This window comes from Typopeltis vanoorti, chromosome 6 (genome assembly GCF_054136105.1).
Source record: "Typopeltis vanoorti isolate ZY-2024b chromosome 6, IOZ_Tvanoo_1.0, whole genome shotgun sequence".
NCBI classification, from domain to species: Eukaryota; Metazoa; Arthropoda; class Arachnida; order Uropygi; family Thelyphonidae; genus Typopeltis; species Typopeltis vanoorti.
The window spans coordinates 108,002,896-108,016,356 of NC_143554.1; the positions used below are offsets into that span (position 1 = coordinate 108,002,896).

Sequence of the window (13,461 nt, forward strand, 5' to 3'; positions counted from 1 at the left end):
ACTGCCTTCAGATTTGTTCTTCCCTTTGCAATCCTGATCTTTATTTCTTTTTTACAGCATAAAACATGCCATTTTACTTCCCAAATATGTGAATTGTTCCACATTTTCTATATAAATTCCATCCACTTGTATCTTTTGTTTCATGTTCTACTCACTAAATACCATTGTCTTTGTTTTTTCCAAGTTCATAACAAGTCCAAATCTCTTTCCTTCCTCATTTAACAGCTTCAATGTTTTTTGCAGTTCTCTTTCATCTTCTTCAATAATAATAACAATGTCATCTGCAAATCTCACATTGTTAATTCTCATCCCATGTACTGATATTCTTTTTGCATCTTCCTTCATTTTATCCATGCTCTTTCTAAATGTGCGATAAAAATACTGGTAATATTAGGTCCCCAATCTAGTATCTCTGCTTGTTCTAGCCCATTTCCCTCAATCATCACCTATTCTAATTGCTGCGACTGCATTCTTATAAACATCTTTAATGTAGCTATTAGTTTTCTATTAATTCCATAGGATTCTAGCAATGCATCACTTTCTGGTTGATACTATCAAATGCCTTCTGAAAATCAACAAAGCAAGTATATATGTTTTTGTTTTTTCTTCTAGCTTTCTCTGCTAAACCACATTGCCAAAATCTGTTGAATTGTACTTCTATCTTTCCTAAATCCTGCTTGCTTATCTGCAAGGTATGCTTCCAGTTGTATTCTCAATCTTTCTGTCAATATCATCTTTATCACCTTACCAAGGTGACTTGCCAAAGCAATCGTTCTATAATTTTTACATTCTAGCTTATTTCCTTTCTTGTATAATGTGACTAATATCGATTTCCCCCACTCCTCTGGTATTTACCCTTCTTTTCGTACCATATTAAATAGTTGGTGCATTTCTGTAACCATATTTTCACCAAGTTTATTCAAAACTGAGGAAATCCTAAAAATCTAATTTAAGTGCTTTTGAAAATAACCACCAAAATGTAACATTTTATTTTAATATGACTCCTGCCATATTTGATCATTTCTCCAGTGATGTTATCATTACCAGGACTCTTCTTGTGTTTTAGACGTCTTATTGCTTTTTCTACCTCTCCTCTTAAAATGTTCATATCATACTCATTACCTGGTGGTAATATCTGCTTCAATTCTTCAATCAGTTTCCCAACACCATCTAAATCTAGTTTTTCTTCATATAACTCACTACATTATCTTGTCCACCACTGTACAATTTTATCTTTATTCATCAATACTTTGCCTTTTTCATCTTTAATTGTGGTCTATTTTGGTTGCCACCTTCTATTAATGGTTCTAATCATTTTGTACATCTCCCTAGTTTTATGCTTTCCATAGTGCTGTTCTATATTATTGCATTGGGCTTCTAACCATTAAATCTTATCCTTTCTGACTGCTTTTTTCACTTCATGATACTTTCTTGTTCTGATGTATCCCTTCTTATCTTCTTATTATTTATTTTTTACATAATCCAGAAACCCACTTAGAGGCTAAACATGCAAGTTTTTCAAGTCACTTCAAATCTCCAAATGGCAGGGTAGTGGTCTCATACTGGGCAATGAACTTCATCTCCTACCTAAGGATATTCATAAAACGTCCATGCCCACAGCTCTTTAAAGATTATAATTTCAATCTGAAATCAGTGATACCATTGCGTGTTTCAACAGTTTGTCTATTGGTGAGAAATGGATATTATTCCTCCTTTAAAGCTAGTCTAAGTGCTCTTGCAGAGACAGAATCTCTGCTCTGTAACTAGCAGTTTGCATTGTAGATTTGAATCACAATGTAGCAAAAACATTGGTGAAAGTCTACATGGCAGAGGATTTGCAATGCAGTAAGGAAATGATCATAGACAATCATAAAAAAGGAGCATTTTATAATAGCACTGACTATCAACAATTGAACCTACAGCTGTTTTTGTCATACATGAAAAAGAATTAATTTTGTTTTGCCTAATTTTGTTATTATAATCTGAATGAAATCAAAAATGATATGATGCCAAATTTAAAAGGAATCATAATTATCAAATTTCATTAAATTCCATCAAGCCAAGTCTTGCTACTAGAATCAAGCCAAAGATGAATTATTATTATCAATTTGAATTGTTCTGCTAAAGTTTCCCAATAAAAAAAAGTAAAATAACAGTGTAAAAATAAACAAACAAACAAAAAAATGTTATTTCATTAACCAGTCTTGAACCTAAGGCTGAAAACAAAAGTACTATAACATATGCGCATGAACAATAATCACTGGGCTAGCAGACTTATAATTATATACAATACAACGTGGAATTTTTCAGAGTTGAAATAGTGACAATAATTAGATTGTCACTATATCAGAACTGTCAGTTCAACATTGAACTGATAGTTCCACTTACTTGCCCATTCATACAATCTATTCAAGTCCTCTTGTAAGTTACCATAAGTCAGTGAAACATGATCTCCCCTTAACAAACCTGTGCTGATAGCTACAGAGAATACTGTTGTTATCAACCCATATCTGTATCCTACTTTTCACCAATCTCTCCAGTACCATCACCACAAATCCAAATATACAGACTGGCTTATAATTTAAAGCTACAGCCTTATCACCACCTTTATGCAGTGGAACAATTTTACCCTCCTTCCACTCCCTTGGAACCTGTGCTGTTGTAAGACTCTTATTAAACAGGCATGCCAATAATACTGCCAATTCTCTGGAACATTCCCTTAAGATGCATGATGATATGTCCTCAAATCCTATTGCCTTATTGACATCAAGGTTATTTAAATTATACATTTTTGGTCGTTTTATAATAGAAATACAATTTTATTAATACAGACCAGTATTTTACAATAAAAACATTTATTCAAACCTACCAGTTTTGCCAGCAAACTGTCTGGCTTTTTCAAGGCATTACGGAGATATGAAAGTTAATAAATGCAAAACGTTGTAAACCAAACTAGTATCTATGATTACACATTTCGCGTGACAGAGATGACTTATTGTTCTTATTCATTATCACGCATGCGTGTTTGTTGTAGACTTGTAATGTGATTACTGGCTAGCTGTAGTTTAGATTGATTGAGAGAGAGGATCAAGTTTTTCCACGAACTGTTTAGAATTACACCCTGATTTCTGTTGAGGTTTCCGCCGGTTATTAGTACTATTGTGGCTTCCTTAAATACACGATGTCTGTAGTTGTCATCGAGATATGGCATGGAGCTGTTTTGCCAATCTATCGTGTGGTTAGACATGCAGAAATGATGTGCTAAGCCGGAAGAGATGCTTCTGTTGTGATGTACATCACCCACATGTTCTTTTTGTCTAATTTCTAAACTTCGTGAAGTTTTTCTGATGTAGGCAAGACCACAGGAGCAGGGAATGTAATATACTCCTGGATATTTGTAGAACGGAACTTTATCTTTTGGAGATCCTAAAACTTGTCTGATGTTGGTGGTTGGTTCGAAGAACACTCTGATGTTGTGGGCTCTTAGTATTCTTGCTATTTGATAAGAAATTGACTTGATAAAAGGTATCACTACAGTAGAAATGTGCTGATGGTGGGATTCTTCTTGTCTGGGGTTGTCATTGTATAGATATTTTTTGATGATGTTTTGAGGATATCCATTTTGTGATAATGTGTTAGCTATTAGTGAGAGTTCATTCTGTGTATCCTCCTCTTCTGATATAAACTTTTTGGCTCTATGTTTCAACATGTGGATAATACTCAGTTTGTGTGACTTGTGATGGTTTGAAGTATAGTGAAGATATCTTCCAGTGTACATGGGCTTTCTGTAAATGGATAATTTGACACTGTTAGGTTGTTTTTTTATCAAGATATCTAAAAAATGCAGTTGGTTGTTGTTTTCTACTTCCAGAGTGAATTTTATCTTGCTATGTATTGAGTTGATTTTATCCACAAACGATTTCAGGTTGTCTAAGCTGTCTTGCCATATGATGAATATATCATCCACATATCTCCACCATGTAGATGGTCTCGGAGAGATTGTAGAGAGAATTTCTTTTTCAAGTTTCTCCATGAAAAGGTCTGCACAAGATGGTAGTGGGCTTCCCATTGATAGGCCTTCTAATTGTTGGTATATGGTGTTGTTAACCTTGAAGAAATTAGATTGAAGGCAGTATCTAAACATTTGTGTGATGTCTAGAGGATAGAGGTCTTGGATGATGTTTATTACCTCTTCTACTGGAACACTGGTGAAAAGGGATACAGCATCTAGGCTGGCTAGCATGTCAGTTGGTGCAATCTTAATGGCTTGGAGTTTATTTACAAAATGTTGACTATTCTTGATATAGGATTCTGTTGAACTTATTTTATTATTTAATAAGTTTGCAAGATGCTTTGCCAAAAGGTAGGTTGGTGATGATCTTCCATCAACTATTGGACGGAGAGGTATATCCTGTTTATGTATTTTAGGTGCCCCATATAGTCTTGGAGTGATAGGATGTGAGGATTTAAGTGTTCTCTTCACTTCTTCTGGCCAATTGTTACAATTTCTGATTAGTTGGTTTGTTTCATTATGATTTTTTATTGTGGGGTCTCTGTCTAGGATTTTATAAGTTGAGGTGTCTGATAGTAATACGTTTAACTTATCATAATAATCTTTAGAGTTGAGGATAACTGTAGAATTTCCTTTATCAGCTTTTGTAATAATGATATCTTTATTTTTCTTCAAGTTGATAATTGCCTTTCTATCATAAGGAGACGTGTTAAGAACAGGTTGTTTGGCTTTGGCTAGGATTATTGTACTTTTGAATCTAATAGTGTCAGCAACGTTTTTTGGTAGTGGATATAGACCTTTTTCAATTCCACACATAAAATCCATTTTAGGAATGTGTTTGGGCGTAATCGTAAAATTAAAACCTTTTTTGAGAATATCAGATTCATTTTTTGTGAGGCTATGATTTGACAAATTGAAAATCACTTTGTCATCCGGGAGGTTGTTTGTGTCCGATATTTTTTCTTGTAAAGTTCATTGAATTTCCTAATTTGGTTGTCCTTATAAAGTTTGAAAGTTTTTTCATAACTGCGTTGTATCATTTGATCTAATTGATTCCATATGGTGTATTCTACGTTGTTGGAAATTTCATCAAAGAACTTGCAGCAATTAATATCACTTTTATTAAGTTCGTATCTCGTGTGTTGGATCCTTTCTCTAACAAGCGGCAATGAAGTGTGTAGATAAATTTTTTTAGCTGATATAAAGTTGATATGACCTCTAACTATAAGGAACGTTATTGTAAAATACTGGTCTGTATTAATAAAATTGTATTTCGACATCAAGGTTATTTATTTCCTCAAATATCTCTTGCTCACTCACAATTAAGCCACCCCCTCCTATGTCCTCTACACTTAATTTCCTCAAGATTTCACCCTGATCAGGATGAAACACCCTTATAAATTGATCACTGAATACTTCAACAATGTCTTCTGCAGCAGTTACCATATGATATAAAGGGAAACTTTGTAAATTTAAGCTAGTAGCACATTAGATTTCAAAAATTAATCAATGATTCCTTTGAGTTCCAGGGTAAAACACTAGACTAGGATCTAGTATACAACTTTCTGAATAATTCTTTACTAACATATTCCAATGGCAAGGATATCTTTCATGTATTTGCCATAGCAGATATTGTGATTGAGAGTTTATTTTTCACTTGGTTAGACTATAATAAGTTTAGTTTAATCCTTTATCCAAGTGTGAGCAAACAAAGTTTGCACCTGAAAGTATCTTCAGGACTGAGGTAAGGTAGTGCAACACCAGGCAACTCGTTGCAAAGGTGGAGAAAGCTCTCATCACTCCTATCTCAGTATCTCCCATAATGCAAAGCACATCTCCTTGCGGATATGTGTAATGCTATGCATTAAGGCAAGGGCCACTACCCATACTGGTTTCGACTTTTATTGAGGTCTCGTCAGTGGGAGCCAGGCCCAGCAGTGGAAATACAAAGGCTAGGCTGAGATAGGAGTGATGAGAGCTTTCTCCACCTTTGCAACGAGTTGCCTGGTGTTACACTGCCTTACCCCAGTCCTGAAGATACTTTCAGGCGCAAACTTTGTTTGCTCACACTTGGATAAAGGATTAAACTAAACTTAAGATATTGTGATTATGGACAATACAGAACTTAGCCAATCACAATATTAATGTATAGAAACATAGTGTTGAAAGATGCTCAAAATCAAGTTCTGAGAGAGAGTGCGAGGTCTTTTATAGCTTGGTATAGAAAATATTTTTTTTATCACGAATTTAGAAATGAGAAGGAAATGCTTCCGTCATATTAGATGAGGTGAGAGATCTTTTTTTTAAAGACATTATGGGATGGAGTGGTTTTGGAGTTTATAAATTGATTAATCCATACAAAAAGAGTAATTTGAGACACTTGAGTATGTTTTTCTTTTCTTTTCTTTTCTTTTTTTTTTTGTCAACTTTGAGTAGCATAATGAATTATATTTGAAGCATATTTTAATTTTTTAGTATCATTTTTTTTTTAAAGATGACTGCAAATTAGCAATTCCTGTAATTTTACACTGGCTTCTACCATGATTCATAATGGGAAATGTTTGGGAATTACAGCAAAATCTAATCCTTGCACAAAGATGTTTATTTTTTTTCTGATCTGTAACTTGAGAGATTCAAGTATGATTTACTTTTACTACCTGTCACCAACAACTTCTCTTCTTTTTCCCAACCTTCCACTCTTTAACCCACATATATTTAAATGTTATATAAAATAACAATTGCACAAATGTAAAAGTCAACTATTGTAACATGAAAACCCAACAATGAAGCTAGCTCTTGAGAGTTATATATCCAATTAAATTACTCAGGGGGGGGAAAAAAAAGGGAAAATCAGGCTCTGGATAAGGCCCAATGAAACTGTGTTGCAGGGCAGTGGTCAAAAAATTATAGTTATAATCCCTCCCCTGTTCCTTCCACAAAATGCTACGTTTTTTGAAGGTACAGTCAACACTCTCACTAGACCAAACACCATTATAACATAACAAAGTCACTCACTGTAAGAAACCACCAAAAAGTCCCACCAGAACAAACAAAGGTGCAATACCACTCTAAAGAAAATCACTATAAAAATGTCCACTATACTAAACTATTTCTCTGGTCCCTACAAATGTGCTATCATGAGGGTAAACTGTACTTATTTGAGAGAGCCAGCCTGCAGAAAAATATTTTCCTCCTCACCACAGCAAACTTTGCTGTATAACAAACTGTTTTAATGTCCATATAGGTTCAATATAATGAGAATCTGCTGCATTATTAGTTAGAACTGATTATATATTAGTAATAGTATATTGTGACTGTCAAGAAAGCTAGAATAATATTGTAAATAGTATTAAAACTATGCATACATTTAAATTACATAAGGTTTTAAGAAACAAATTAACTGTTGGCATAATTGAAAATAAAACTTAGAAACTCCAAAAACAGATAAAAATTATAATATAAAGAGAAAAAAAAAAATTTTAGATGAACTTACTAATTGCATCATCAATAAAGTGAGAATTACTTAAGTTTTCAATGACTGTTTTAACTCCCTGCGATTCTCCAGGCCTATTCACTGATATATTAGCATTTATTCTCAAAGATTTTCCTGAAATTATATTAACATTACAATAATTCTAGACAGAAAATCAAGTCAAGGACCAAAGTTAACACAATGTAATATGCAATCATAACTTAAAATACTAATTCTAACTAATGGATCTCAATATTATTTCAGATTTATGTTTTCTAAAAAAAAAATCATCAGATATGTTTTTGTGAAGATGCTATTTTTTTGTACACTTAATATCATAAATGTTAATCATTATCATAATGCTGTAAATCAGTATGACACTACCATTTGCTTTCAGCAAAATGGTGGTGTCATACTGGGTAATAAAAATCATCTAACATTCAGAATAACTGGGATAATTTTAAGAAATTTCTTAAGCTGGAAATGTTTTAAGTTTTTTTGAATAATAATTTTATTCTAATTTAAATTACAAAGCATTTTTGGTTACTAAATATATCTTTTGATCAGATAGGATTCAGAGTCATTACCAAAATGGCAAGTACAGGTGTCTATTCTTTTAAGTATGAACTGCAATTCTTTAACTAAGGCTGAAGCTTCTTCGCAATCTGCAAGATCTGATTCAAACATCAATTTTATCACACCATGACCTATTAAAATAAAAAGGTATTTAGTGGTAAACCACAATAAAATATTTTAAAATTATTTTCTGAGATCAATTTGAATCAATCTTTTTGATTAAAATCAGTTAACTCAAATGCCAAATCTTATTTATAAATATTAAGTGAAACAAAAACCTTTGTTGGGTAATGATATCTTAACCAGGATGGATGTATAAAATGTTAATAATATTTTACATTATATCATATTACAGATCATTAAAGGTTACATATCACTTTCGTATCCACAGCTGGTCATTTTCTCCTGATGATCAGAATCCTTTAAGTCCTTAACAATCAGTTATGTGATCACTAAATTTAACAGTATATTTCACTTCCAGATTTTGTAATTCTTCCACCTCATGAAACTACTGTCCATTAATATAATACTCTAAAATTAAATGTAATAATAATAATAATTGAAAATTATTATTAAAATGGAAAAAAGATAATTTTTTTATTATTATCAACAGAATTCTGGACATGTCTCATGACCATTATTAATGTAATATGGTTAAAAAGTGAAGAGAGCAACGTATGTTTAGCATAGATGTTGCCAACATGAGAAAAGCTTAAATTGTATATCATTAGAATCCAGAGTAAAAACATACAGTGGTATCTCGCTAATCCGAACCTCTTTAGTCCGAATCCTCCAGTAGTCAGAACTGCAGTTTGAAAGAAAAAAAAGTTTTATATATTCATCGTCGTCCGGTAGCATCCTCTAGCAAGAGGGTTGCAGCAGATGAGCAGCTCTTCTCCATTTCTCTCTGTCTGTTGCTTCCATCATTCTTAAACCAGTCCATTCCACGATGTCATTAAACCACTCTCTAGTTGGTCTTCCACGTCTTCTCTTCCCCTCAACTTTCCCTTGTAATATAGTTCTTGTCAGGTGTCCAGAAGAACCTCTCAGAAGATGTCCTGCAAATCTAGTCTTTCTTTACATAATATTCTTTAACAGTGTTCTTTCCATCCCAACTCATCTTAAAACTTCTTGATTTGATATTCTTTCTGTATAGCTAATCTTTTCCATCTTTCTATAACACCACATTTCCAATGCATTAATTCTTTCCATATCTCTTTATATATTACGTATCATTATTTTATGTACTATTATTTTTATTTAATAATTTTCATACTGTCAATTGTACAGTTATACTATATACCTATTTTGATTTATTGTGTGTTCACGTTTGCTTTTTTATACTGTACAGTACGTACTGTATTGTCAGCATGAATCACCGCTGTCGTTAATGAACTGAGTAGTCACCACTATTTCACAATGTTTGTATATCTTTACGTTCCTTCAACAACAACAACGACTTAGCTTAAAGACTGGTTCTATATAACGTTCAGTTTTTCTTTGGTTATTGAAGTGAAATGTTGCCTGAGTTGTTTATTGTTTTGTGTTTCCATAAGTTTTCAGTAAATGATTTTATTTTTCAGATAAATTTTAAAAGTGACAGTTTTATTGTTTATTAACTTCATTTTTTATTTTACTGTTTTTAACACTAAAATTTATTTCGTTAAAATGGCTAACCGGGTCGAAGCCTACCAAAAGAAAACACGGAACATTATCATTGTCGGATAAATGTAAAAATAATTCAGTGTCTAGAAAAGGGTGAAGCAGACGTACAACTTGCTACTGAATACAATGTTGGCATATCTACAATTAGTAACATAAAAAAAAAATAAAACAGGATTTTAACTTATGTTTCAACCACAGAAGGAGGACCAAGCAAGAGACAAACTCTGAAAACAAGTGATTTTTCTTTACTTCATTCTGCTGTTTACACGTGGTCTCTTTAAGAACAAAGACGTCATACTCTCATCTACAGAGACATTTTAAAGCAGAAAGCTAAGCATTTCCATTCACAAATTTACCCAGATCAGAAATTCAAAGCAAGTGATGGTTGGCTAGAAAAATTTAAGAAACACCACAGTATTCGGTATCTATCAATATCAGGGAAAAACTGTCTAGTGACTTTTCCGCCATAGAACCATTCCAAAAAGCTTTTTTAGAAAAAATTCTCGAATTAAATTTAACCAATGATCAAATTTATAATTCTGATGAAAGTGGTCTTTGTTGGAGGACATTACCAGAGAAAACTCTAGTTCACAAAAATGAAGCCTCAGCATCAGATTGAAAATGTCCAAAGAGCATGTCACAATCATGCTTTGTGCAAACACCTCAGGAAAACATAAATTAAAGTTACTTATGATTGGAAAATCAAGAAACCCAAGACCATTTAAAAACTGCTGCCTTTGGTTTTGTACCGAAGTCAATGTAAAGGATGGATGAATATCTAACTTTTTTCAAACTGTTAAAATTTTTCACAATGATTTTGTACTGTCTGTTAAAACTTATTTAAAATCTCAGAATTTGGAACAGAAAGCACTTTAATTATTGAATAACTGTCCTGGACATCCTCTGGCAGATGAATTGATTAGTGAGGATGGAAATTTTACGGTTATGTTTCGGCCTCCAAACTGTACTCCATTGTTGCAACCAATGGATCAGAACATAATACAATCCATTAAATTAAAATATCGCAAAGACCTGATTTTAAATGTAATTTCCCAAAATTATGACATTACCACATCGATAAAAAATATAAATTTGAAGGAATGTAGCATTCTCAGTTGCTGCTTGGGAAGCCATTAAACCTGAATCAATTATCGTCATGGAAAAAACTGTGGCTTTCTAGAATTTACCAAGATAACTACAGTGATACACAAAAAGAGGAAATCCAAAACGTGTATAATTTGGTTAAAAATATAAATCCAGATGTGGAAATTTCACAAACAGATGTTAGGGAATGGATTACATGTAGAACCAAAGTGAATTCGAAATCAATCAGATGCTGAAATTATAAATATGATGCTACAAAATGAATTAGAAGATGATCATGATGATAAAGAACTCAAAGAAAAAAAAGTAAAACATGGAAAGGCAGTTGACAGTTTATAGAATTTATTGAAAAAAGTTTAGCTTCCAAGAAGAAAAAAAAAAATCAGTGACTTTTTTACAAAGAAACAAAAAAAACTTTTTTGTGTTATTTTATGAAGCTTTTTTTTTGTGTTCTGTAGAAAAAAGCAATATTTTTTACACAAATTAAATTATATACTGAACTACATAATTTTATTAAATCAGAATCCTCGGCGATACAGGTACATACAAACTAAATTTTTTGCTAAAATCAATTTGTGTACTGTATTATTTTTTAAGTTTTACATTACAGTACAGTAGCTTTTTTTCTATCGGTTACTTCATTTATTTACAGAATTAAATTGAAATATCATTAGAATCTGATTATTTTTTGTCTTAAATGCTAGTTATTGTTGTCTCTTGAGGGTAAATTCTCTAATCCGAAATTTCCGCTAATCCAAATGAGCACGGTTTTTATTAGTTCCGATTAGCGAGATACCACTGTAATTAATCTGAAGAGGAAACACACACACACATGCAGTGGTGTGGTGCAATTAGTAAGGTCACTTTCCAAAACTTGGAAAGTTTGATGCAGTTATTCATATTTAAATTAGGCTGATGAATCAAATCTTCACAAGCCTCTTTGTACACAATCATTCTATCAAAAGACAGTTTTTATGTAACACTTTAGTATTTTTCTGCTGAACACTGCCTGAAAGATTTTGTGTGATCTGCACTACTTGGATATGATTTACCTAGCTCATGGAAATAATGCAATCCTAATGCTTTTCTGACTGTACCATGACAAATCTACTAGTCCTGGGGTGGCCAACTTTTTACATTCCATGTGCCAATTTTTTCCATATACGAGACATTCAATATAGACACAATATATTGATTTAATATAAAAACAAGTTTCTCTTTCTGTAATTCAGACCCCAGCACTAGATATGATTTTCCTTCTATTTCAGTCTGATGTGTTTTATAGTGTCTATTAAGATCATATCTTTTATTATGCGAGAAAGTGTTTTCACAAATACGTTTTCGCAAATGGTTTTCCTGATGGATTCGCTATAAATAAGAACTCATTTTCCCATTCATTGAATTCATGCTTACTATCACCTTCTTCTTTCTTTTGCTCATTTTCTTTTGCACTGTGATGGGTAACTGAATGTAAAAACAAGGCTTCATTTTTGAAAAAGTACAAAACTGCAAATATTCATAAAGCACAACTCTGTAGCGCATGAGTATCAATTGTAAACTGACTGACAAAAACCTGTGATGCACCGTTGTTGCTAACGCTTTGGGGTCTCAAGATCAAACAAGTCAAAGTTTTAGCTTTTTTTCTACAAATTGGTTTTTGTTAATATTTTTTGCATAAATAAGATTATTTTTTTTATCATCATCATTGGTCATCTAGACTTGCCAATGCGCCACTTCTAATCATCCAATGCACCACATTGGCGCACATACCATAGGTTGGCCATCCCAATAGTCTATAATATGAAAAAAACCAAAAGAGCCAGAAATGACATAGTCATGAATGATATAGAGAAAAGTGGTCCTTCAGAGAGTGTAAAAATTTCAACTTGCAAAACTATATGAAATGAGACTTGCAGGTTTGCAGTATGCAAAATTCCCTGCATAGCTTTTCTGAAAAACTTCTACCATAAGAAAAAGAAACTCCAACAATGTTTTCCAAGAACAAGGATAGAGATAATTTTTATCTCCATCCTTGTTCTGCATGATTGTTTTTATTATCATATGACCTCATTTTTATTATCTTAAAAATGAGATTTGAGTTTAACCATTAGAGAAAAAAATGGATTTAATATGCTTCTGCATATTAAATCCACTTTTCATGATTCAAAAACGTTTTGGTATAACAGAAAGTGAGTTATACCAAAAAAAAGAAAGTTGAACTGGTTCTTATAGTGCCAGATTTTAAAGAAGAATAATGAGAAGTGGCATCAATGTATCTTCTTGAGTTGGCTGGGTTTCTTTCTGTAGATGGAAAACTACTAACTACCATTTGTTGCCTAAGTGAAAAAAAAGAAAAAAGTTATTATTTCTTTCTATTTCTAAAGTGAAGTTAATTACTGGTCAGATCAGAGACATTTAGGAATATTTAGAAAGGAATAACTGGATGTTTTTCCTTGACAATAACCATCTAAATCTGGCTAAACTGAAAAAAATGTCATCCACATAGCAGCAATACATATAGATGGAGAGGAAGTGAAATATTTAAGATATGCTATTCAAAATGCTCCAGCACAATACAGGAGGAAAATCTTTCGGCAATAATTTCAGTGTATCAATTGCTTTTTATTTATTA

General features: G+C 32.5%; 1 protein-coding gene across 1 annotated transcript in view; it reads right to left on the reverse strand.

Annotated features, from left to right (window-relative positions):
* LOC150105784 (glutamyl-tRNA(Gln) amidotransferase subunit B, mitochondrial-like) overlaps positions 1-13,461 on the reverse strand; it is a 116,819-nt gene that overhangs the window by 64,416 nt on the left and 38,942 nt on the right. The window contains exons 5-6 of the mRNA XM_090394556.1: positions 8,072-8,191; positions 7,506-7,619 (exon numbers count right to left, since the gene is read on the reverse strand). Of these exons, the coding sequence (XP_090250682.1) occupies positions 7,506-7,619; positions 8,072-8,191 (234 nt within the window). The remainder of the gene's footprint in view (positions 1-7,505; positions 7,620-8,071; positions 8,192-13,461) is intronic.